This window comes from Taudactylus pleione, unplaced genomic scaffold (genome assembly GCF_031769625.1).
Source record: "Taudactylus pleione unplaced genomic scaffold, aTauple2 ptg000147l, whole genome shotgun sequence".
NCBI lineage: Eukaryota > Metazoa > Chordata > Amphibia > Anura > Myobatrachidae > Taudactylus > Taudactylus pleione.
The window spans coordinates 3,131,899-3,154,982 of NW_028284549.1; the positions used below are offsets into that span (position 1 = coordinate 3,131,899).

At 46.2% G+C, this 23,084-nt stretch overlaps 1 protein-coding gene across 3 annotated transcripts in view; it reads left to right on the forward strand.

Annotated features, from left to right (window-relative positions):
* KANSL1L (KAT8 regulatory NSL complex subunit 1 like) overlaps nt 1-23,084 on the forward strand; it is a 66,326-nt gene that overhangs the window by 16,129 nt on the left and 27,113 nt on the right. For all 3 annotated transcript variants that reach the window (XM_088474094.1, XM_088474096.1, XM_088474095.1), the window contains 4 exons: nt 12,013-12,148; nt 17,844-18,035; nt 20,432-20,532; nt 20,693-20,873. In XM_088474094.1, coding sequence (XP_088330220.1) covers nt 12,013-12,148; nt 17,844-18,035; nt 20,432-20,532; nt 20,693-20,873 — 610 coding nt within the window. The remainder of the gene's footprint in view (nt 1-12,012; nt 12,149-17,843; nt 18,036-20,431; nt 20,533-20,692; nt 20,874-23,084) is intronic.

Consider the following 23,084-nt stretch of genomic DNA (forward strand, 5'->3'; position numbering starts at 1 on the left):
GCAAAGACACCTAGGCAGCATGCAAGAAGGTGCAACCACAGAGAGCCAGGTAATCGTGCGTATCATACGGTCAGTTATAATAGGCCTATAAGATAAGGGCCTGCATTGGAGAGAACCCAAATTGCCTGCCAATATAAAATATCCCACCAATATTAAATGCACCAAAAACCTCCATCCCCATCAGAACTTAAACCCACCAGAGCATCCATCACTAAATCAAACCAACAAATGACAAACACTCTGCCATCACAGACCAAATAAATTTTGTAACTATAGAACCAGCATTAAAAATAAATAAATAAATAAACAAATAGAAATAAAACCCCAACAATAAATTCCCTGCGCCTCGTATACCATAACCCTACTATAGTACAGCTGGAGTAAGGGGCAGTTTGTAAATCGCTGCCTATTGCTCTAAATTGCAGCTCCTGCTGACATATTGGGCTGTCGGGCATCGGATCGCACAGTGTGGGGACCGCCCGTCGTATTGCCGGCTACACATCGTACTGTGGGTAGCCGGATTAATAAGCTCAAGCCCTCCAACATTTGTAGGGCAGTACCCTAATCATATCTAATGTCCTATAGATTGTAAACTTGCGAGCAGGGCCCTCTTACCTATCTGCCGGTATTACCCCGTCTTGTTTAATACTGCACATATTATCGATTTGTCACTGAACCCGTTTGCAGCTTATTAATTGGCTAGGATCAAGTGACATTACTAAGTCACATAATGAAAAATATCCATGAGCTTTCTAATAAATCAATAGGCCACATTCTTACCTGTATTAGTTCATCCCACATTATACCCCCTCAGTCCCCTACGCTATATAAGAAACTGTTTAAAAATAATAGTAAATAGTTCTGAATAAGGCGCTTATACACAAGTGCTGTTTCAGCCCCCATTGTGTAAAGCTACTTTCAAACCTATTTTAAGTGCCCACCTAAAGTAGCCTTTATCCCCCATGAAGAATGTACCTCCCGTACAAACCGGAGGGTGAGGATGGAAAAACTAGCCGGTCCGTGTGAATATGAACCTGGAATTGTTGGGGTCGGCTCCTGCGGCCGGTTCCTAATTAATTGCGTTTTGTTTACCAATTTTGCCATCTGCTGATTTTCTTCTGAGATCATATTAATCCTGTTGTGTGGAACAACTGAGGACAAACTTTTTTGGATTGAAACCTAATCTGCCACGGAGTTACTAATAGTTATTCAATGAGTTGAATATTCCAAAAGTGAATAGCCAAGTCTGTTAGCTGATCAGGGAGATAATTACCACCCCTACATTGGAAGGACTGATGGATGTCCCCAGTATTACTTCTGCAGTCTCCATTAGAATCAATCAGCAAATCTGTTCTAGAAAATACTTTCCGATATTAGTCCCTTTGTATTGTACTGAAGATTATTGTCTGTTCAGAAAAGACCGAGGTATAATCGCTGAGCCGTCCTGACCTGTATCTCTGAGATCACCAGCCAGTTTCACTAGAGCATTTGTTGTCAGATAATTATTGAAAAGGTTTTTTTTTTTTCTCTTAAATTATAATCTAATCAGTCTGTATATTTTCGGCACAGGCAGAGGGAACCTGAAATCTGATGCCTAACTTTGGAAAGCCTGGCTGCCAGCACACCCATTACTTACTAGGCATTCTGCAGTGGTTTTAATGATGTACAATTACACAATAGCAAGTTGCAACCTGCATCCAGTCATGGGTTATTAAACAGAGTTACCTTACTAAAGCAGAATCTGTACAGCAAACAACCTCCTGCGTGCCTGGTCTGCCTCACAAGCCCAGTGCTCAGGTAACGCTCTTCTACCTGCCCCCTTCAGCTGGAGTCCTTCAATCTTGTAAATAATGTCTTAACCCCTTGTAGCTACATGACGTACCCTGGTCTATAGATAAACACACTTTTCACCAATCAATGAAAGATTTCAGTTGACATCAACTGACCTAAAATGTATTTATAGCAAGTTCTAGTATGAAACCAATCCCCTTATTCTTTTATTTCCTGCAGATTCCATTAGATTGCAGCCGCTGCGAGCAGTGGTGTGGCACAGGTGGGCAGCTCCAAATTTAAAAGGGCAATCCTTCTAATAGCAAAACACATGTCATGCTATTAAAAACATTGCCCTTTTAAATTTTGGATTTGAACACGCTGGGAAGCGGCGACTTTTGCGACATCGTTCGTATTTTGGCGACCTGCAGCACTTGTCTGGCGCTGTCCAATATGGCAACTGGGCCCTTAACAAGTGGAAAAAACAAGAATAAATGGTTTAGGGAAACGCTGACAAGGTCTCCACTGTATGCATAAATGCTATTATAATTAGGGATGTGCAGGCTCGGATAGGTTCGAGTTTGCACGTGGAGTTCGGATTTTTCCCTCCAAAAAAACGGAACTCAGAACGAGGCAAAACGTCATCTTACATGGACGAACATCATCATTCCTGGTCTTTTGTCCAGGAATGATGATGTTCGTCCATGTAAGATGACGTTTTGCCTCGTTCTGAGTTCCGTTTTTTTGGAGGGAAAAATCCGAACTCCACGTGCAAACTCGAACCTATCCGAGCCTGCACATCCCTAATTATAATACACATACCTGCTTTAAAAATGAATAACAGTATACACAATAAACCCCTGTATAAATCCTGGTACTCATCTGGCAAGGCAGCAGTGATTGGTATTTTCTGCCGAAATGAAGGTTTATATGTATTTTTTTGTTTACTGTTTTCAATTTTTAAGAAGGTATTAAAATATTTGAATATATTGCGGAGACCTTGATTAACTCCGTGACAATCGGAATTGCTTGTGTCGCAGAACCAGGCCCTGTGTTTAGACAAAGAAATGGCACAAACCATAAACAGCCCAAAACAAAAACATCTTTATATTTATTTATAAAACACATGTAAATATTTATATTGTAACTGTCAATTACCATAAACAGTTCTAGTTGCTGGGGCCATTGAAGTGCAACCACCTGCACATAGGAGAAAGTACATTATTCTATTTGTATTCAAAATGATGACCAGAAGCCACCGTATCCTGCGCAGATGACAATATTATTCTTTGTACAGTGGTGTTACTGTAATAGAAAGCTTATTACTTACTGACTTATAATAACGGGATGTAGTCAGGATGTCGGCGGCCGGAATGCCGACCGCCAGAATCCCGACACTGAAAGCCCGGCATGGGACTAAAGATAGGCGTCTAAATACTGATGCCTATCATTAGCCCCACGCCGAAATCCCGACGCCTGGCATACCGAACGTAGGTAAGCCGGGCGTCGGGAGCTGTTAGATTTAGGCACCACTGGGGGGGACTTACGGTTAGGCACGCATCTGGGGATCTCTGCCTCTGCGGGACCACGGGGTCTGTGCTAGCTGGGACATCCCGGACTGCGGCCGGACGTATGGAGACTGGTAAGAGCAGGTCACCGCTTGCGTTGACCCGCGTATTAGCAGTCCTACTACCGGACTCAGGGGACAGACCAGAGGTGGCTGTGGAAGCAGGCACACAAAATCTTGCACTCCACTAGACCACCAGGGACTTGTAGTTTGTGAGGGAGCCAGCGTCCCGGGGGTTAATTGCCAGCCAGGGGAGACAGCCTTCCCTGTTTAGCGGCTCCTCCCCACAGCTAAGCACGCCTTTCCACTTGTGCACGTCATCTCCAGGAAGTTCTTGTAACCATTGGTATATCGAGCACCATCGGATGCGATCGCAGCGCTTAAGGTTGCCTTTACCCTGCCGCAAGCACTGCGATCACTTCAGAGTGAAATCCCACCAAGTGACGTGTACTATGACGCTGCCTTTTAATAATGCCCGCCTCTGAAACGACATTGAGGTATTCAAGCACGCCTGCATTCGCACCTCCACTCCCCCGTTTCCAGTGGTCAGCCGCTGTCACCACCCACAAACTGCCTCTCCTGTCACTCACTCTACTGGGCAGTCTATACACAGCGAGCGAACGCATCCCGATCTCTCGCATTGTTTTGCGCATTGCGATGCATGCACAGTTAGCGACTATCGGCCAGCTATGAGCGTTCGCTTCATAGCGAACGGGTCTGAATCAGCCCCTTAGTTCTATAAGTATTTGTGAGGTTTTGTCACATACATTGCACTGTGCCATATTTGGTATGTGTGCTCCTGCAGCTTACCCAGGCATAAGACAGGACCAATATATTGCTTCCTACTAGTATCCTACATACACGGCGGTTGCATTTTTCCCACTGCCATATTGTGTGCCATATTACTCTGCAGTTATGTCTAGCAAAGGCAGGAGTATTAACAGGCATCTGCCCCCATACTGCTATCAGGGAAGTTATGTGCTGCAGGCATAAGTGAGGAGGATTTGATAAGGGCTATATATAACCTGGGCTCCTTTGCTCAGGTACTGGCCACTATTGCAGACCGCCTAGCGGATCCGGCTATGATTCCCCCAAGGGGGTTATCACAGCAGGACATAAAGCCCCCTTTGGGGTTGTCACATCAGGTTCAGGCGATACAGGTACCTCCTGTACCCCCACCATGGGTAGACGTACTCTCTAACTCAGTACAGAGGGCCTGATTCAGAGGTGCTCGCTGTTTGCAGGCGCTCGCTCTGAATCAGGGGGGGTTTGTTTGTTTGTTTCGGCCTCCAGGCCGCTCACAAAGCTGCCCCCACAGCTAGTGCGAGCGGCCTGGCGATGGTCGCGATTATCGCGACCATCAGGCTTGCGTCGAGACCCTGTGGTAGGGTCTCTGCTCCCGCAAGCCCAAGTGGACTTCCTGCTCTAGTAGAGCAGGAAGCCCACTACTGACATCCTAAGGGAACGCCTGCGTTTATGCAGCCACCCTCCCTCCCCGCCTACAAAATGGGGCGAGCTGTCACTCGCCATCGACAGCCACCCCGTCTTGTAGTGAGCCCCGGAGTGACAGAACTTCAGTCGCTCGCTGGGGCTCGCGCATGCGTATGCCGGAGGGGGCGCAGGGGCCAAACATCGACCCGCTTGCGAGCGCTATGCGGCCCAGAGTCTGATGGCTACATCTAATACCTTTCAAAGCATGTTGCAAGGTGGGAAACCTCTACCCAGTAATTTCTTTACACGTCCTGTCTTTTATAGTCACAGTCCACGCACAGATTCTGATCTCTCTAACCTGACTCCCCTCCGGAGGAGGATGAGAGTCGGTCATAAATTAATATTCCTGCCTTGGTGCGAGCTGTCAGATCCATCTTATTAATAGAAGATGATGAGCCAGCCCCTAAACCCAAGCACCCTCTGTTTAAATGACAGAAATTGGCTTCAGCAGAATTCCCTCTATCGGATCATCTAGCTGAACTCATGGCTGCCGTCTGGCAATCGCCTGTGGCTCATTGTGCAAAATGGGAAACACCCCCTGTGGTGGATTCACGTTACGCGTTTAATTAAAAGCGCTACGTTGCCTATTCCTACAGTTACTTCCTTGAAGGATCCTACGGATAGGAAAGTAGAAGCTTGCCTGAAATCGATATACTATGCACTTGAAGACCCTTTTTCCCTCGGATGCTTCTAGGGATCTGATGTCTTTTGTTGCTCACATTGGAGATGCAGCTTCCTATTTTGGAAAAAGCGACATTAGAAGCCAGTCTCCTAACCTCCACGGTATCGGCTGTGTCTGCCCGCCGTACCCTGTGGCAACGCTCATGGAAGGCTGATGTGGATTCCAAGAAAGGCCTAGAGGGGTACCTACAATGAGGAGATCTTGTTGGGCACAGACCTTGACAAGATTGTAACTACTTCTACTAGGCCACGGAAAGCCTAAAGGTCAGTTGTTTCCTAGGCAGTCAGCTTCCACTAGAGCCGCCAAACCCAGGACCAAGCGGACCTGGAACACCAGACGACCAGCTTCAAAGCCCGAGGATAAATCCTCAGCCTTACGGGAGGCCGACTTCTTCAGTTCGCCCAGTGCTGGTGTCAAAACACCACAGATACTTTGGTAAGAGAGGTTGTCTCAAATGGGTGCGCTATCTCATTTCTCAGACTGTCTTCCCACCAGTTTTTTTTTTTTCTACACAGGCCATCCTTCAGACCCAAACAAGGCCTTACAAATTCAGAAAGCCATGCAGTCCTTGCTGCAAGCAGGGGGAATTGTGCCAGTCCCACTATCTCAGTGAGGGACTGGTTATTATTCTACTCTTTCTGGTTCAGAAGCCGAATGGGTCTCATCGGCTTATCCTGAACCTCAGATCCTTGAACAAATTCCTATGGGTGCCAAAGTTCAGGATGGTTACCCTACACTCCAACATCCTAGCTATGGAGCCTGGGGACTTTATAGTATCTCTGTATATTCAGGACCCGTACCTATAGCGCCCTCACATCAGCGATATCTCGGGTTTGCTGTACTATGGCAACACTTCCAATTTCAGACTCTGCCCTTTGGACTTTCCACAGCTCCATGGGTGTTTACCAAAATTATGGCTATAAGGTCGGCCCACCTGCGTGGTAAGGGTGTCTGACTGTTTCCATACCTGGACGACCGCCTGCTTCTAGCAGGATCCGCAGAAGTGCTTCACCGTCGTCTGTAGTTAACCATTGCTTCCTGCACATGCATGGATGGATAATCAACTGGAAAAAGTCCACCCTGAATACTTCACAGAGAATGATTCATCTGGGAGCCTTGCTGGATTCTCAGGATCAGAGAATCGTTCTGACATCAGACAGGATCTCCACACTTCAACTACGAGTGGGCAGATGTCTCCACAGTCGCCGAGTGTTGATCCACTCAGCAATGCAGGTTCTGGGATCCATGGTGTCCGCCTTCAACATGGTGGAATATGCTCCGTTCCATTCCAGGCCTTTGCAAAGGCTGATCCTCTCCAGGTGGAACGGGTTCCCACTATCGGATCAAAGCTCAGACGATGGTGCTCTCTCCAGTGGTGCATCTGTCTTTATCTTGGTGGCTACAGACATCTCATCTAACCAAGGGTTGTCCCTTTTGGTTCCCAGACTGGGTAATCCTAACAACGGACGCCAGTCTCCCGGGTTGGGGCACCGTGACCGGTCCGCACTCTTTTCAGGACTGTTGGGAATCCGTAGAATCAACCCTGCCAATCAACATATTGTTACTTTGAGCTGGCTACAGGGCCCTCAAGCTGGCCCAGCACATACTTCACGGAAATCCTGTACAGGTTCAGTCCGACAATGCCACAAAAGTGGCTTACATCAACCATCAAGGAGACACTCGAAGTCGGACAGCAAGGACAGAAGTGTCACGCATTCTGACATGGGCCGAGGGTCACCTCCTGGCCATCTCTGCAATGTTTATTCCGGGTGTTCTCAATTGGAAAGCAGACTTCCTCATCCATCACGACGTGCATCCCAGGGAATGGTCGGTTCTCCAAGAGGTGTTTCAATTCCTAGTGAACTGATGGGGCCTCTCAGAGGTGGACCTCCTGACCTCACGACACAATCATAAACTGCTAGTGTACGGGTCCAGAACAAGAGATGCTGAGGCTTTGTAGATGCACCAGTGAAGTGGACCTTCCAGTTTGCGTACCTATTCCCTCCAGTCCCCCTTCTTCCTTGAGTTCTTCAAAAGTTCAAACAAGGCAGAGGCACTGTCCTGCTGGTGACTCCAGTTTGGCCCCGACGTCACTGATACTCAGATCTTCGGAGTCTCTCCATCGACACTTCGTTCCTGCTGTCTTAACGACCGAACCTGTTGTCTCAAGGTCCTTGCCTCTACCCGGACCTGGGTCATCTGTCTTTGACGGCGTGGCTCTTGAGACATCCCTCCTGAGGTCAAAAGGATTCTCTAGCTCTGTAGTCAACATTATGCTCAGAGCGCGTAAGCCAGCCTCTGCACGGATCTCCCACAGAGTGTGACGTACATATTTCCAATGGCGTCGTACCAGAAGCTACGATCCACAAGTGTTTAGGATTTCCAGAGTCCTGGCCTTCCTTCAAGCTGGATTGGACCTTGGGCCGCCTTGCTTCACTGAAAGTGTATGTCTCTGCTCTATCCATTTGGTTCCAGCGTAGACTTGCTCCACTACCTGATGTCCACACCTTCCTCCAAGGTGTCCTCCGGATTCAACCTCCCTTTGTCCCTCCAGTGGCTCAGTGGGATTTGTCAGTAGTTCTTCGTGCCCTCCAGGGTCCTCCATTTGAACCCCTGGATTCTGTAGAACTCAAGTGATTCATAGCGAATTTAATGTGGTCCACACTCTCCGGAGTTATGTGGACCATACCAGTTCCCTTCGGAAATCGGACTCCTTGTTTGTGCTCGATGGATTTCACAAACAAACATTGGCCAGATTGTTTCGTATGACTATCTCAGAGGCTTACACACATGCAGGCCTGCCTGTTCCGGCTTCTGTTACTGCTCATTCTACTCTGTCTGTGGGCGGCTCGCTGTGGCGCCTCGGCTGTTCAGCATTGTAAGGTAGCCACGTGGTCTTCCATTCAGACCTTTCTAAGGTTCTATGCATTTGATACCTTTTGCCTCTCAGGATGCTTCCTTTGGGTGCCGGATTCTCCTCTCAGCGCAGGAGCGTCCCCACCCTTAAAAGGACTGCTTTGGAACATCCCCAAGGTCTCCCTGTGGAGCCTATGGACCCTGAAGAAGAAAATTAGTTCTAGTAAGAACTTACCTTTAACTCTTTCTTCGAAGTCCATAGGGTCCACAAGGCACCCACCCTGACTCACCTGGTTTCATATGGGCTATATTTCTGGTCACCGGTTTCCCGTCTCCTTCTCTGTGAAAGTGTGATTCTTGTGTGTACCAGTCTTCCTCTCTCTTATCCTCCTCCGGCCTTTGGCTACTTACCAACTGAGGTGCCTCTGGCTCGGGGGCGGGGTATAGGCAAGATCGACCGGTGCATCCTGGGAGCAAAAGCTTTAACTGCGTGATGCCCGGGATCCAGATCCAACCTACACCCCAAGGTCTCCCTGTGGACCCTATGGACTTCGAAGAAAGAGCGTTAACAAAGGTAAGTTCTTACCATAACTGTCATTTTTCCTTATACTTTTCAGTTCTGTTTTACAGATAGCCTTCATTAGAACAAGGACTCTTGCATAGAAAAATAAAGATTATGTAACTATAATAATTTTAATAAAATGTTTCTTTTAACTGCTAAACTCCAAAGCGCCATAATCCTGTGCACTTTGGAGTTCTAATTTTATCTTGGCTTGATTTCCACTCCACTGACACATACACAGATGCTGGGCTAGTGATATCAGCAACTGCAAAGCCTGCCCACTTGACTCTTTGATCTGCATCAGATCCCATTAAGGCTCAAACATGGATATCCTTAAAACCTGGACTGTTAAGGTGCGTTGAAAAATCACTGCATTAAGACGCTGTTCAGAATATACTATAATGTAGCAGTAGTGGTATTTTAGTTTTTATCCGCTTCACTGTAATGTCAGAATAACTAGGTACATTGTATTTTAATCTAGGTACAGAGACAGACTGGGGCTGTAATTCAGCCCCAGCATCGCTCTGCATGCGCATGAAAAAAGGGGTGACCATGCCTTGTGGAGGCGTGGCTTCACAGCACACCCCCATCTCTCGCTGCATGCAGGCCGAGCAGACCACTAGGAGGCGGAGCTGCTCGGCCAGGCTTTCTTGCTGAACTGGCCCACATTTGCCAGAAGTGCCAGATGGCCACTGACTTTATATGTAAAAAATGTAATTAGTGGTCATTTAAATACCCAAAATATATTTTGTCATAATGTACGATAAAATATATTGGTTTATTTGATGTCAGCGTTTTATTTTCAATGTAATAAAAATCCTGAAAATCAGGACGGCTGGACTGACATAGGGAGTTGCCCGTTCCCTGTAATGTTTCCAGGAAATTGTATGAATGTGTATGAATGTAAGATATTGTTATGACTAATAGTCAGGTGGGGACGATAATCTAAATGCTTCATTTTATGTAATTGTGCAGAATGGCCAGAATAGCCGGCATTCCATAAAGTACACAGCATTCCATGCAAGGAAAGAGCCTAACATATGGTCACAGCCCTTCTGTTAAACAAATTCACAAGATCTAGTTGCAAAAGCAAAGAATGAGTCAAATTAGCTGGAAACCCCCAGATTTCTCGCTTTCTTACAAAAACAATTCTAGATGACTTCATGAAACTGGCAGGAGCACAGCACCTTAATAGTTAAGAGCGACTGTTCAGAAAATGACTACTCTGCAAGGTTCCAGGGAGTACAGTACTCTATTGCCAGGCTCGGAAACATAGGGGTCAATATTCTATGCCGCAGTTTGTCAACCAAGGCTCGTTTACCATCCATTCCTATTGCCTTGTGAAAACTTCTGGTCAAAGCCTTTGTCAAAAAGCAACATAGTAAATGTACTCATAAAGACTTGGTTGATGACTGATTTTTGGCATTTGTTGCTAAATCAAATGTGTTTTGTTTTTTTTCATGTCTTTTCAGCCATGTCGTTACATAATCAGTTGTTTAATTGCCCTTAGAGGCGACAGGTCTTGAGTGTTCTGTATGATTGGATATGATTGTAACCAGCAAGCATTTTTATGTGGTATCCAGGGCAAAGAAAAAAAAAATTATCTACCCGATGATATAAAGACATTGCAGAAAAGCACTGAAAAAAAATCTGAAAATAGCAGTGCATTTATAGTCTGTTACGTATATCAATAAATATGCATAATTTTTTCAAATTATATATAATATTCCACATTTACATTAATCAAGAGCGAACATTTCATATAAAATGGGAGCTGTGTGTCTGCTGAACGTCTGGCCTGTGGGATCCTGGGTTTGTACAGCATCACGTTGATCACTGACCTAATTGTAAAAAGAACATCTTTGTAGTGATGTCTCATTTACACAGTGATGCACGCAGGCATGTTGGGATAAGTAATTGGCCTCCTAGGATCTTAGAAGTGCTTACTAGTGTATAAATTGCCAGCTGTGAATTTGGCTGTGCCATGGAAACACAGAGAGTACGCTCTCAGCACTCAGCAGGATGTGCAAACGATTTGTTATGTTTATCTATTCTGCCCCATATTGTGACAGCCAAATGTATTTGTTTTCTCTTGCGTACTACAGATCATACGGCTGTTTGGGAGTTTAGCTGTACAGTGCACTTTCACTGTCTATTGCTGGGCGCACATAGACAGTATTGCTTATTGACCAACCATTGCAAAATGCGTGGCCCAATACCAAGCGTTGAAAATGAGATTTTATCCGATTTTGATTAAAATGAATCTGACGGAAATGACATCCAGGTCAGACGATTTACCACGTGCGCACTGCTTGAGATTCGTCTGCACACCTGGCTTCCTGCACTGCTCGCCACTTCTGCGCTGGCTGATGACCTCACAAAGCAACGCGCTGATGTCATTGGCGAGAACAAAACTGTTCGATCCAGAAAGATAAATTGTGATCTGGTAGAAATTACCTGTAATCTGTAAGAGATGGGCCACACGTGGTTTACCACGAAGTACTAAACTGGCTGACTTCATTTGCCCAGCTGATTGCTTCCTATGGGCAACATGCTATGGTTGATACAACTGTCCCGTAATCTCCTAACTGAGACTTGTGTATGTTCTGTTTTTAAACGGTTATGTGGTGAAATCATTGTTTGTTTGTTTGTTTTTTTTGCGGAGGGGGGGGTGGATGCTCTCTTTAAAGATCTGGTTCTCCTCCAACTTGAATGGGTGTAGCTATTGCGTATCAAGTTGCGTTGCAAGAGCGTCCGCTGGCTGCAAAGAAAATATGCATACTCCATATCTACATAAGCCGCTGAACCATACTGTTTAGGATAGTTTCTACAACCTCAATGTTTCCCCTTATATGTGTTACGCCATAGCCTATTTATACATGCAGATATTCACTACACTATTCTGCAAAATACGTTCTAGTCAACCTTTTATTTTGGCGAGATAAACAATTTGAATGATTTGGCCATATTGTCTTTGTAAGTTCCAAAATGTGCAACGTAGACAACAAGTGACTATAGACTGATAGTTTGTGAACCTCAAATTTTCTTTGTGTCAACTAACGAATATTTTCTGTGTGTTCCCAGTAATGCGGAACGGGACTGGCTTTCGGCAAGAGCGAGTGTCGGGAGTCGCTGGGGCTGGCTTCAGGCTCAGATTTCCGAGCTGGAGTACAAAATCCAGCAGCTGGCCAATCTTCAGAGTCTGCTACGCAGGCGGAAGGTACAGTACTGCTCGCTTCCCGTGATATAATATGTATGTGCAATGATCAAAGTTACAACTGAGTTGGGAAATTTTTGGAAAGCAAAATTTTTTATTACAAGTTATCTGTACTTCTAAACAATTGACAAGAAATCGGACATTACTGTTGTTTGCGCATCCAAACTACGGACTTTTCACGCATTTCTGCTCGTTTCGTCAGTAGTGTGCGAGCTGAAATGCCGGCGCCGGTGGCTGTACGTCTTGAACAGAACAACAATTGAATTGCTCCGTGGGGCGCCCAGCACTGACAGTCCCTGGCAGAAACCTTTGAATCGCCCCTATAGTGTTCTATAAGACCTTGGAACATAATATCTATAATTATCTAGTGTTAATTTCTTTCATATCTCTATCCTGCTGGACACTTCATTATTTTATAACCAAGCCCCACCGTACAGAGCCAGAGAAGATGGCCTGCCTAAAAAAAATCATGTAACTTTGGTTAACCTTAAACAGGAGAACCAGAACATAACCACAACTTTGCAGGGGAACAGTTGTCTAGAATTTTCTCCTCCCCCTATGGCGGCACTAAGGCACCTGCTGAACGAGACACATGGGGCCTTTAGCTGATTCAGCATAATAGAAGGTGGGATGGATCCATTTGCCTATAACCAAAAAGACTGCACCATGTACTTGCCAGATTGGTGGTAGCCCACAGACACGTGTAACCGTTTACGGTCCACTTCGCAAACTGCGCAGAAGGCGTCCGGTCGATAGCATTTTACATAAGTGTACATTTGACACTGTAGACCACCCTCTCCTCCTGCAAATCCTTTACTCTCTCGGTTTACGTGGCACTGCCCTCTCCTGGCTTTCCTCCTACCTCTCTGATCGTTCCTTCGCTGTGTCCTCTCATGACTCCTCTTCCCCCCCCACTTCCATTAACAGTAGGAGTTCCCCAAGGTTCTGTTCTTGGACCTCTCCTTTTCTCCCTATATACATCCTCTTTAGGTGAACTCATTAACTCCTTTGACCTCCAATATCATCTCTATGCAGATGATACTCAAATTTGCCTTTCCACCCCTGAGCTCTCCCCCTCGCTCCTTACCCGTATCTCCAACTGTCTGCTGTCTCTTCGTGGATGTCCCAGCGCTTTCTTAGACTTAAGATGATCAGCTCAGTCTTAGACATGTTCCCACCCTCTTCCACTACATCACTTCCCACAATTTCATTATCCATTGATGGCACAACTATCTCCTCTAGCCCCAAAGTGCGCTGTCTTGGAGTTATCATAAACTCCTCCCTCTCCTTTAAACCGCACATTCAGCACCTCTCGCAGTCCTGCCATTTTCACCTAAAAAATATCTCCAGAATTAGACCCTTCCTCCCCCAGGATGCCACTAAAACCCTCATCCACTCACTGGTCATATCCATATTGGACTACTGTAACCTTCTCCTAGCTGGCCTCCCAGTCTCTAACCTCTCTCCACTACAATCGGTTCTCAGTGCTGCTGCTCGGCTCATCTTCCTCTTCAGACGTTCTACATCTGCTTCCTCTCTCCTTCAAGCCCTACGCTGGCTCCCCTTCCCCTTCAGATGCCAATTCAAGGTTCTTACATTCGCCTACAAAGCCCTCACCAAATCCTCTCCTACATACATTTCTGACCTTCTCTCCCTTCACACTCCCGCCTGCCCACTTCGCTCAACTAATGCACGCCGCCTCTCTTGCCAACTGATTACTTCCTCCCACTCCCGCATCCGAGATTTTGCCCGAGCTGCTCCCTACCTTTGGAACTCTCTCCCTCTCCCTATCAGACTCTCCACCTCTTTACAAATCTTCAAACCGGCTCTCAAGACCCACTACTTCATCAAGGCCTTTCAGCACTCATCCTAACCCACCTCATGCTCCTTCTTCCCTATCTTCCCCTTCTGTGTCACCCCTGTCTGTCTGCCCCTCCCCTTAGAATGTAAGCTCTCACGAGCAGGGCCCTCTTCTCTCATGTGCTTCTCTTTACACTTTCTTCTACTCTCTACTCCCCATTAGGGCACCTAACACGGGACTGCCAACTCCCGGCAGCTTATTGTGAGTGTTTTAATCACTATTTCAGCAATGTATATAAGTCGTGTCCTTGTCCTGCACTGTAATGTACTGTAAGTTACTTGTTTCTTGTTCACCTATTAGTTCTATGTACTATGTAAGGCGCTGCGGAACACTTGTGGAGCCATATAAATAAAGGATGATAATAATAGTCAGAAGAGGCCGCCTGTCCTAGACCTGCAGTGATTGGATAAAGTCTGTGAAAGCATCGTTAACATCGGAACCTCACGCACACTTACACAAGCTCTGACCTTACTCAGGAATTGCTCATCGCACGCAGTGAGAGCCCGTGCTGCGTATGCCATCGTAGTGGCTGATTTATGCACGCCCCTGTAACAGTGTTCAAACACACTGGCGCGCATGCGTTTTGCCGGGATTCAGTTGAAATCCCGACGCCGGTCATTAGACCTACGCCGGGAGCCCAACACACGGCTTACCGATTGAAGGTGCGCCGGGCGCGGACAGCTGCTGGGGGTGGCGTGGGTTAGGTTATGGGCTTCCAGGGGGGACTTAGGGTTAGGCACCCCCCCGAGAGGTTAGGGTTAGGCTAGGGGACGTGGGCATTAGGGTTAGGCACCCCCCGGGGAGACTTAGGGTTAGGCTGCGGGGAAGGGGGGGTTAGGTTTAGGCACTTAGAGGGGGTTTAGGGTTAGACACTTGGGGAGGTTAGGCACTCCTAAGGGAGGGTTAGGGGCAGGCAGTAAATCATACTGATTCCGTTTTGCCGAAACCCCCCCCCACCCGTTACCATCCCCAAACGCTAACTTCCTGTCAGTCACTCTGCGATGGGTCCAAATAGTGAGTCCGATCGCAGTGGAGCCTTCGGGCACGCACACTGTGATGTATGCGCAGTGCACTACAATCGGTCGTCTGCGTGCGTAATCGCAGTTGTGATCGGTAATGAAACAGACCCTAAGTACAGACAGAAACTGTACCTAGCAGAAAAGGAGTAGGAAACCAACACACAACCCTCATACAATCCTTAACCAGTAACAGATACTGAGGAGATAGATGAGAGCAGGGGCTGCTGTCAGTGTTTGTAAAGACTGAATTTCTGCTGCGTAGCCACAAGCCATCAAGGAGGGGAGATATTGGCCCCCTTCTGCTCTGTAGTGCTAGTATGGGGCAGCCTTTGCCGAAGGTGTCCCCTGTCGTCCTTCACCAGGTCTAGGAAGGAGGAGGCACTTACCTTGCTGCTTTTCCCAGTACGCCAACTAGCACTACAGCACCAGCCTAAGGGCAGTGACGGTGCAGAGCCCTCAGTCACCACCAACGCTGAAGGGGAGCATCCCTCGTTGGGAGCTGGATGTGATGGGAGCTCTGCTGCCTGCTTCAGTCCTCGGGATCCAGTGCTGGCTGAGTCTATGGGACTTCAGCTATTAGCTGCTACATTAAAATAGTGAAGAAAATAAAAAACACCAATGACTAAGTCCTAAATACGATGTCCTATGGGCACTTTAATAAAAAAAATGGAGTGTCCCCCAGGATGGGGATATGGAAGAGACCAGTTACCACTTTTATTATATTTCAATTGTCAATGTCCTATTGGAGACTATCAGGGGCATTCAATATGGGAGCGAAAACACAATTTTTGCGTTAATATCGCATTTATGACGTCATTATCGCAGGTTTTAGTTTTACACCGTATTCAATTTCAAAGACATTTCGCAGGTTTGAAAAGTCTTTGATAAAAAACGGGGATAACTTTTCACCATTGAATAGGTGTCGAAAAAAAGTGCAGAATTGGGGTTTAGGGGTGCAGGCTTAAAAAAAAAAAATAACCTGCACCCCTGGGAATGACATTTAAAAAATAACTGTCAAAAAAAGTTTTTTTAAAAAAAATAGGGACACCCCAAAAAATTTATTTAAAAATTGGGGTGAAAAAAAAATAAATGGGAAAAAATTGTTTAAAAATAGGGAAATAGGTTCAGGGCTATTCTGTAAGTATGCGGCACGTGTTTTCTAGAATAGAATTATAGCGGCAGGTGCACAATTGCAGAATTTTTAAAAACTGACTTTAGTGACATCAAAATATGCTAGTACCCATTTTCATGTACCCCAAATTGATGGGACCACTTAAAAAAACGAAAAAAATAACCTAAGTGCTCTTCTGCAACACTTCTTCAATGTTGGGAAAAAACACCTGCTGCGGCTATTTAAATCCCCGACTTTCATTTAAAGGCTAAAACGGGGGTACCCATAGTGATCCCCCATGTTTTTACAACTTTAGGGGGGTCCTACAATTTTTTTAAGGAAAAATTCGTAACTTTACGCAAATCCTGCTTCGCAGGCTCCCGTTTTAGTTAATTTCATATTGAATACGGGGATAAGCGGGCGCGCGCCTGATACTTTAACGCAGGTAAAAGCTCCGATATGAAACGTAAACTTCAACAGCGAAGTTTACGTTTCATATTGAATACCCCTCTATGAGGTAAAAGTAACAGCCTGCACCTTGCCTTTTAAATGATGGCCATTTTGTCCAGACTCGCCGGGATCTCGTCGATGCCTGCAAGTTGCAGACTATTACATTTACCCCTCTGTGCCCCAGGGTCCAGTGTCCTCCAATAGGCTGATGAGTAATCCTGTATGACCTTCATAAGCATCCAGTTGATTGGAGGGATCTACCAAGACAACATTTGTCATCTTTCAATAGCAGGATTATATGTAAGGCCAGGTACAGAAGTTGTCCTCTGGGGTAATGAATCTGACCAATGGCGGGAATGTAAAATCACAGTATACTGTTATCAATTTGTAGTTTGAAGCCAACGGCTGCCTACAGATGTGTCCTTACACATCTTTGCTGCAGTTGCGCAAAAAAGCCCCTCTCAGTGCGTCAGGTGCTAGCGCTGGGCGTCTTTTTTGCCGAAAATGCATTTAAGTCACTATTTGATGCATCAAGGACGCACCAGCAGCCTGTGCTGATTAATTTGATATGTGACACTTGTGTATCTGTGTGCGACTGAGTCCCTGAATCTGTATACGAAGTGCTACAATGTAGTGGCCGCAACTTTTTTTCTGCAGCAAGTTCTGTTGTACTTCATTTACAGACTCAGGTGCACACAGATATACAAGTGTCACATATCAAATTAATCGGCACAGTCTTCTGGTGCCTGCTAGCCACATCACATTGCGACTAGCCGAGTCTCACTGGACCTGGGTCCATGCTCACTTACGCCGGGCAGGTCGCGCTGCGTGGCATATTGAGGCTAGATGTATGAGGACACATCTGTATGAAACCTTTTTCACAAATTGTCCCCTCACCCTATCGGGAGCCGCGATATTCTATAATACCAAACTGGCAAATGAATCTCATTACCAATTGTTTAATGACTGACTGCAGGGGAACAATCGCATGCTACAGTCTTCTGGTTTTTCCACTTATCAGTATAATTGTAACAAATTCCTTATCCCGAAGCTCTCAAGGGTCCGAACATAGGCCTATAATCGGGTATAATAATCACGTGGTGGATACACTGTATATTTACCATTGCAGCATACATTGTACAATATCCCCGTCCTATAAATCACAACTGGTTCCTTGCAGTATAAAGTGTGACAGTGGGTGGTCTCTTTATAAACAATCGTGTTACATGTTTGCGAGGTTTTATTTCTGTATCCTAGGGAACACTGGTGTTTGCTGAACCCTCGCATTGCATTCTGAGGGAAGAAACACATCTTCCAGATAAAGACAACTTATTAAGTCCAGCAGGGAGACTGGCAGCACCCCCAGAGGAAACCGTTCTGCCTCCTGCAAAGGATTTAGACATGTCTCCTAGCAGCCCGACTCTGCTCCTGAGAAACATACAGAAGCAGGTAATGCCGTGCAGATAAAACCTGACCACGACGTGGTTTTTCGCCGAGCCACATAATTGTAATGCACAGAACCGTTAAGGTATTTCACCTTCTCATTGGCAAACATGTACATCAGTTTTAACTTGATGCTGAATTTTTAATCGAGATTGAACATTAACTTTAAGTTGCTGCAAAGTAGAACCTACTTCAAGTGTCTGCACCTTCTCTGGCGGTAACATTTAATTGTTGGACATTAGCTCAGTCTTGCAGTATATAAAGTGTATGGATATACTATATATACAGAACAGCAATTTCCTGCAATACTAGTTTAGCCCCTGTGTACTGGCCTGTACAGAATCTTCCACTGAAACAAGTGGTTGTCATCGATTTACAGTTGTGGAACGGCCTCAGTATTCAGGAATAGGGTACGCGAGGAAATAATATTTTTCTAATCCGAATTTTCAGCTTGGACTTTCCATACTTCACTAATTTAGAGTGAATAAGAACCTGGTAAATTCTTGGGGCCTGATTCAAAGTCCGGCAAATGTGCAAATTTGAGGCGCCCACCGTCAGCGCCCGTAGACGACGTAATACAGTTTGGTTCGTCTTTAGACATCCCGATCGGTCGCTCCATTGAAACTTGCACCTGCTCTATGGTGGGTGTTGTTTCTCCGTCTGAGCAGTGACATCAGTGGAGGGCGCGAGTGGCAACGGGTGACACCATCCGAGCTGCTCTGCTATTTTTTGGGCGTCACCCCCCTCAGATGGTGTCACCGAGCAGAGCCACAGCAGTGATAAATGATGCAGAACGGTCACGTCGCTCCGTCATGCAGGCCACACGGATGTAGTAGAAGTGCACAGACCATCAGTAACTAATGCTGGGAAATGTTTAACAATGTCCTTGGGGAAAAAAAATAAATCTATGGTCCAGAACAAAGACCGTTGTGTTTGTCACTAACTGTAGAGCTGTATCTCCTAATCTGCAGCAGTTACACATTACCAGAGTCCATCAGATGGGTCTCTGTGGGTTTAACTTCTGGAGATTTTCTGTTAAAAGAAAAGCACCTAGTTGTTTTTTTTTTTTTTCTGATGTAGAAAAATATTATGCATTAGACGTTCCAGGTTACCTAGGTATGCGCTATTTTCATGGCATTTCATTTTTAATTTTTTTTTACATTTTATCACACAGTATACCATCTTTAAAATTAAATTTTAGCAGCAGTTAAATGTGTATACTAGAAAGTAGTCACTGCTCCGTCCCACCCCCTCTGACCGCTGCTCCACCCCTCTTTTCCCCCATGTTATGCCCTGCTCTCTGCTCCTCTGTCTCCCCCTCCCCCCCCCCCCCACAAATGGGAGGGGTTTCCTCTTTCATAGTTGCTGTCACTCGGACCTGGGCGGGGACTAGATGACATAATTGTGCTAGGGATGCGGTTATATGATTAAGCCCCGCCCCTTCCAGGTAAAAAACTGCAGCAACGAAGCCACAGTGGGGGCCATGCTGCATTGGGCAGTATGGAAATCATCAGTGACCATAGCGGGTACGCAGTGGCCATTGTACCCGATATGTCGCTCCGATCAGACGACCTATCACTTCGTGTGTACCCGCCTTCAGCGCGGCTGAATCCCAAAGGACCTTGCAAGCTGAGAGGGGCTGTTTGGTGCGACTGAAGCCACAGTGTACAAGGACTTCTCTGTATATACATAATGCTGTGCTTAGGATACATAACTATGTAGAGAATACAGAGGGGTCGGGGCCCTGCTGGTGAGATCTTACAATCTAGAGGATTATACATCTGTTGTAGGCTACCCAAAATAATCTTTCATAATTTTCCAGAAACACCTGTGCTCCTTTTGAAAGGCATCCATAGCAGTGGGGTCTGGTAAGTGGCGCAGGGGGGCTACTGCTCCCCAGGCCACACTGGTTTTCAAATATAAGTACATGTTGGGACTCTGGTGGGGGGACTGGTTTGCTTTACCGACATGTTAACAGTGTGAAGTCGATCACACTATGCCGAGCCAGTACTAATGTTAGTCTAAGCATTGTAACCGTGTCGGCAGTATGGCTTTAGTTTAAACATGATGGTAAAGCATCATGTTTAAACTTCAGCTAACATTAATGCCGTGTCGGCATAGTGCTCTTAACGTTACACTGCCGACAAACTTGTTGACATTGTGACAAGAAAAATGAACTACCTCCATTTGTGAGCGCTGCTGTTACAATATGGTTATGTGGCTATTTATTATCTCTGACCCAGCACTTATAAACCTGATTATATCACAGGAGAGAACATGGTCGCTGGCTTATCATTCGTGGTTATGACTGGATACAAGGTGTCCTTTGTATACCATGGTACAGCACAATGCAGTGATGATTTTAGTATTGTGCGTCCTTCATCCTTTGTCTTGTTTTGCAGAGTGCTCAACTGACTGAAATGTTTAGTAGTCTGATCACTGCCGACCCCAGTAGCCTCTCTCCTACACACACTGACCAGGTGGCTACCGGATTCCCTCATGGGTAAGCCTCAGCGGTTACACAGCTGAGTGAGATTGCGTTCTACATGGTGACTTTAATGACCATGACAATGAAGATTGCTTCTCCAGGGGCAACGTGGCAAATGTAAACTTTGTAAACATTCTCACTTTCAGTCATGGCTCAAGGATTTGCTTCCTTTTAGAACGTCAGGAGCCCCCAACTGTAATGGATTTTGCAAGCAGCAACCACTAAAAACCAGGAAGCGGATCCGCGTCAAAGCCTCCTCCGCTCTTGGGAGAAGCTCAGCCCGCACCAGACCCCTTCGGCTATTTTACAGAAGGAACCTGTATAGACTGGGCCCAGGCTACACACCTATACATTTGGTGAGGCTTTGTAGATTTGCTTTATAGACCCATAATCTATATATTAAACTCTGGAAATCATAGTCTTACATTTATGCATCAGGCTACTGCAAAGCAACGTTTACCGTATGAATAATACAAATGGTCACCCTAGTGGTGTCAGACTGGTGAAGGAGCCTGTGGTACACAGACATTATAAATGGCTGTAGGTCTATTCTGGCTGAATTTTCTAATATGAGATATTTTAAGTCTAAGGAGGAGATTTATCAAACCGTCCTGAAAGAGCAAGAGCGGGTGTTGACTATACCAACCAATCAGCTTCTAGCTGTCATTTATCTAGTACAGTCTATAAAATGACAGCCAGAATTTGATAGGCTGCTACTTATCCTCCTTAGAATGTTTATTAGACATCCCCCAGAGTCATTTTATATTTGTTAGGCTATAGCTGAGTTGGCTTTAGCGAGTTGACTAATGAAGCCACGATTCTTGAAGCTAAAGGTCTCTTGGAAAACCGTACTGAAACCATGCTTAAGGCTAGGAAACCTTCTTCTGGCAGAAACTACATTTGAGTAGGGCAGAGGTTCCCAAACTCTGCCATTACAGTCCAGGTTTTCTGGAGATCCATGCTTGAGCACAGACAGCTAAATTAGTACTTCAATTTTATTTTACCATATGTGCTCAACAATTGACACCCTGAAAACCTGGACCGTTAGGGTGCTTGAGGATCGTGTCTGGGAACCACTGCCTTAAATGTTACAGAGCCTTGTCAGTTTATTTTCAAAGACAGCTAGTCGTCTCTGCCAGAGGTGCAGACTCTTACAGGTGGTATTGCGTGTGCAGCCTTTTATTTCTTCCTCCAATAGTTCAGTAGAACCTTACTTTGGTCCTGGCAGTGTTGTAGCTTCCTCCATATGATCCACTGTAGACTGTAGAATTGAAATTAGTACCTGAAAGGTATTTTTGTGCAATATCTTCTGGGGGAAGAGTTTCAGAACTGGGCTTGCTTTCAAGTTTTGTGTACAGACGTGTCACTAAATATTACGTCTTAGACGCGTTGTAGCGTACAAAGCCGTTCAGTGTACCAGAGATGCTAGGTTGCAACATTTGTTGCAAATAATTGGTGCAATATATGTACAAAAACGCAGATACAGCATAAAGCAAGGTGGTGGGAGGATTAGCCGCGGCTGCTTGTATCGGGACTCTTTTTTGCATAGACTTACACACAGATGTACACGTGCCGCAAGCTCCAGTGGTCAGTGGCCCTGATTCAGAGCGTTCGCTCTGAATCAGGGCGTTTTTGTTTTTTTTTGCACCGGCCGCTCGTTAAGCTGTGGGTGACCACCCACAGCTTTTGCGAGCGGCAGGTGATGGGACCATCGCGACAATCTGGGCTTGCGACGAGACCCTTGTGGTAGGGTCTCGTTCCCGCAAGCCCCAGTGAGCTTCCTGCTCTAAATAAAGCAGGAAGCTCACCACTGACATCACTGGTGATGTCAGTGGTGCCTCCCACAAACGGCAGGCGTTCCTTCGGGAACGCCTACGTTTGTGTAGCCACCCCCCCTAACCGCCTCCAAAACGGGGCGAGCTGTCAATCACAATCGACAGCCGCCCCGTTTTGGTGCGAGACCTGTAGCGACGGAGCGCCCATCGCTGGCCGGGTTTCGCGCATGCCCACGCCGGAGGCGGCGCATGCGCAGGGGGCAAACATCGACCCACTTGCGAGTGCATAGCGCTTGCGAGCGGGTCTGAATCAGCCCCTGTGTATGCTAGCAACGTAGTTTTGTCGCTTCTTATAGTTTTTAGCGGTGCGAAAAAAGACTTACCTGTAACCTTTTAAAAAAAGGACACTTGCTGCAGCTTAAGCTGGGTTCACACCTTTTCGACAGGGGCTGATCGGGTTAAAGTTTCCCAATCAGCTGAGTGGTGTGTCCCCAGCGTGACCCCTCCTCAGCTGCCGCAGAGCACCATACACACTGTGCAGACCTAGCTCAGTGTGTACGGGCTTCTATGGGATCGGAAGGTTGGACCAACAAATTTTAAACACACACGATACGACCTCTCGGTTCCGGCAGTGGCAGGAGCATTGAAAGCCGTTTATTGGCTAACACTCCTGCAGCAGTACAGCATACACACTTAGACAACCGGCAGCCCGATCATCCAATATCGGGTGATTGGGTCAAGGATTGTATGGGTGTGTTCCCAGCTTAAGTCGTAGGACCCTGCTGCGCCAAG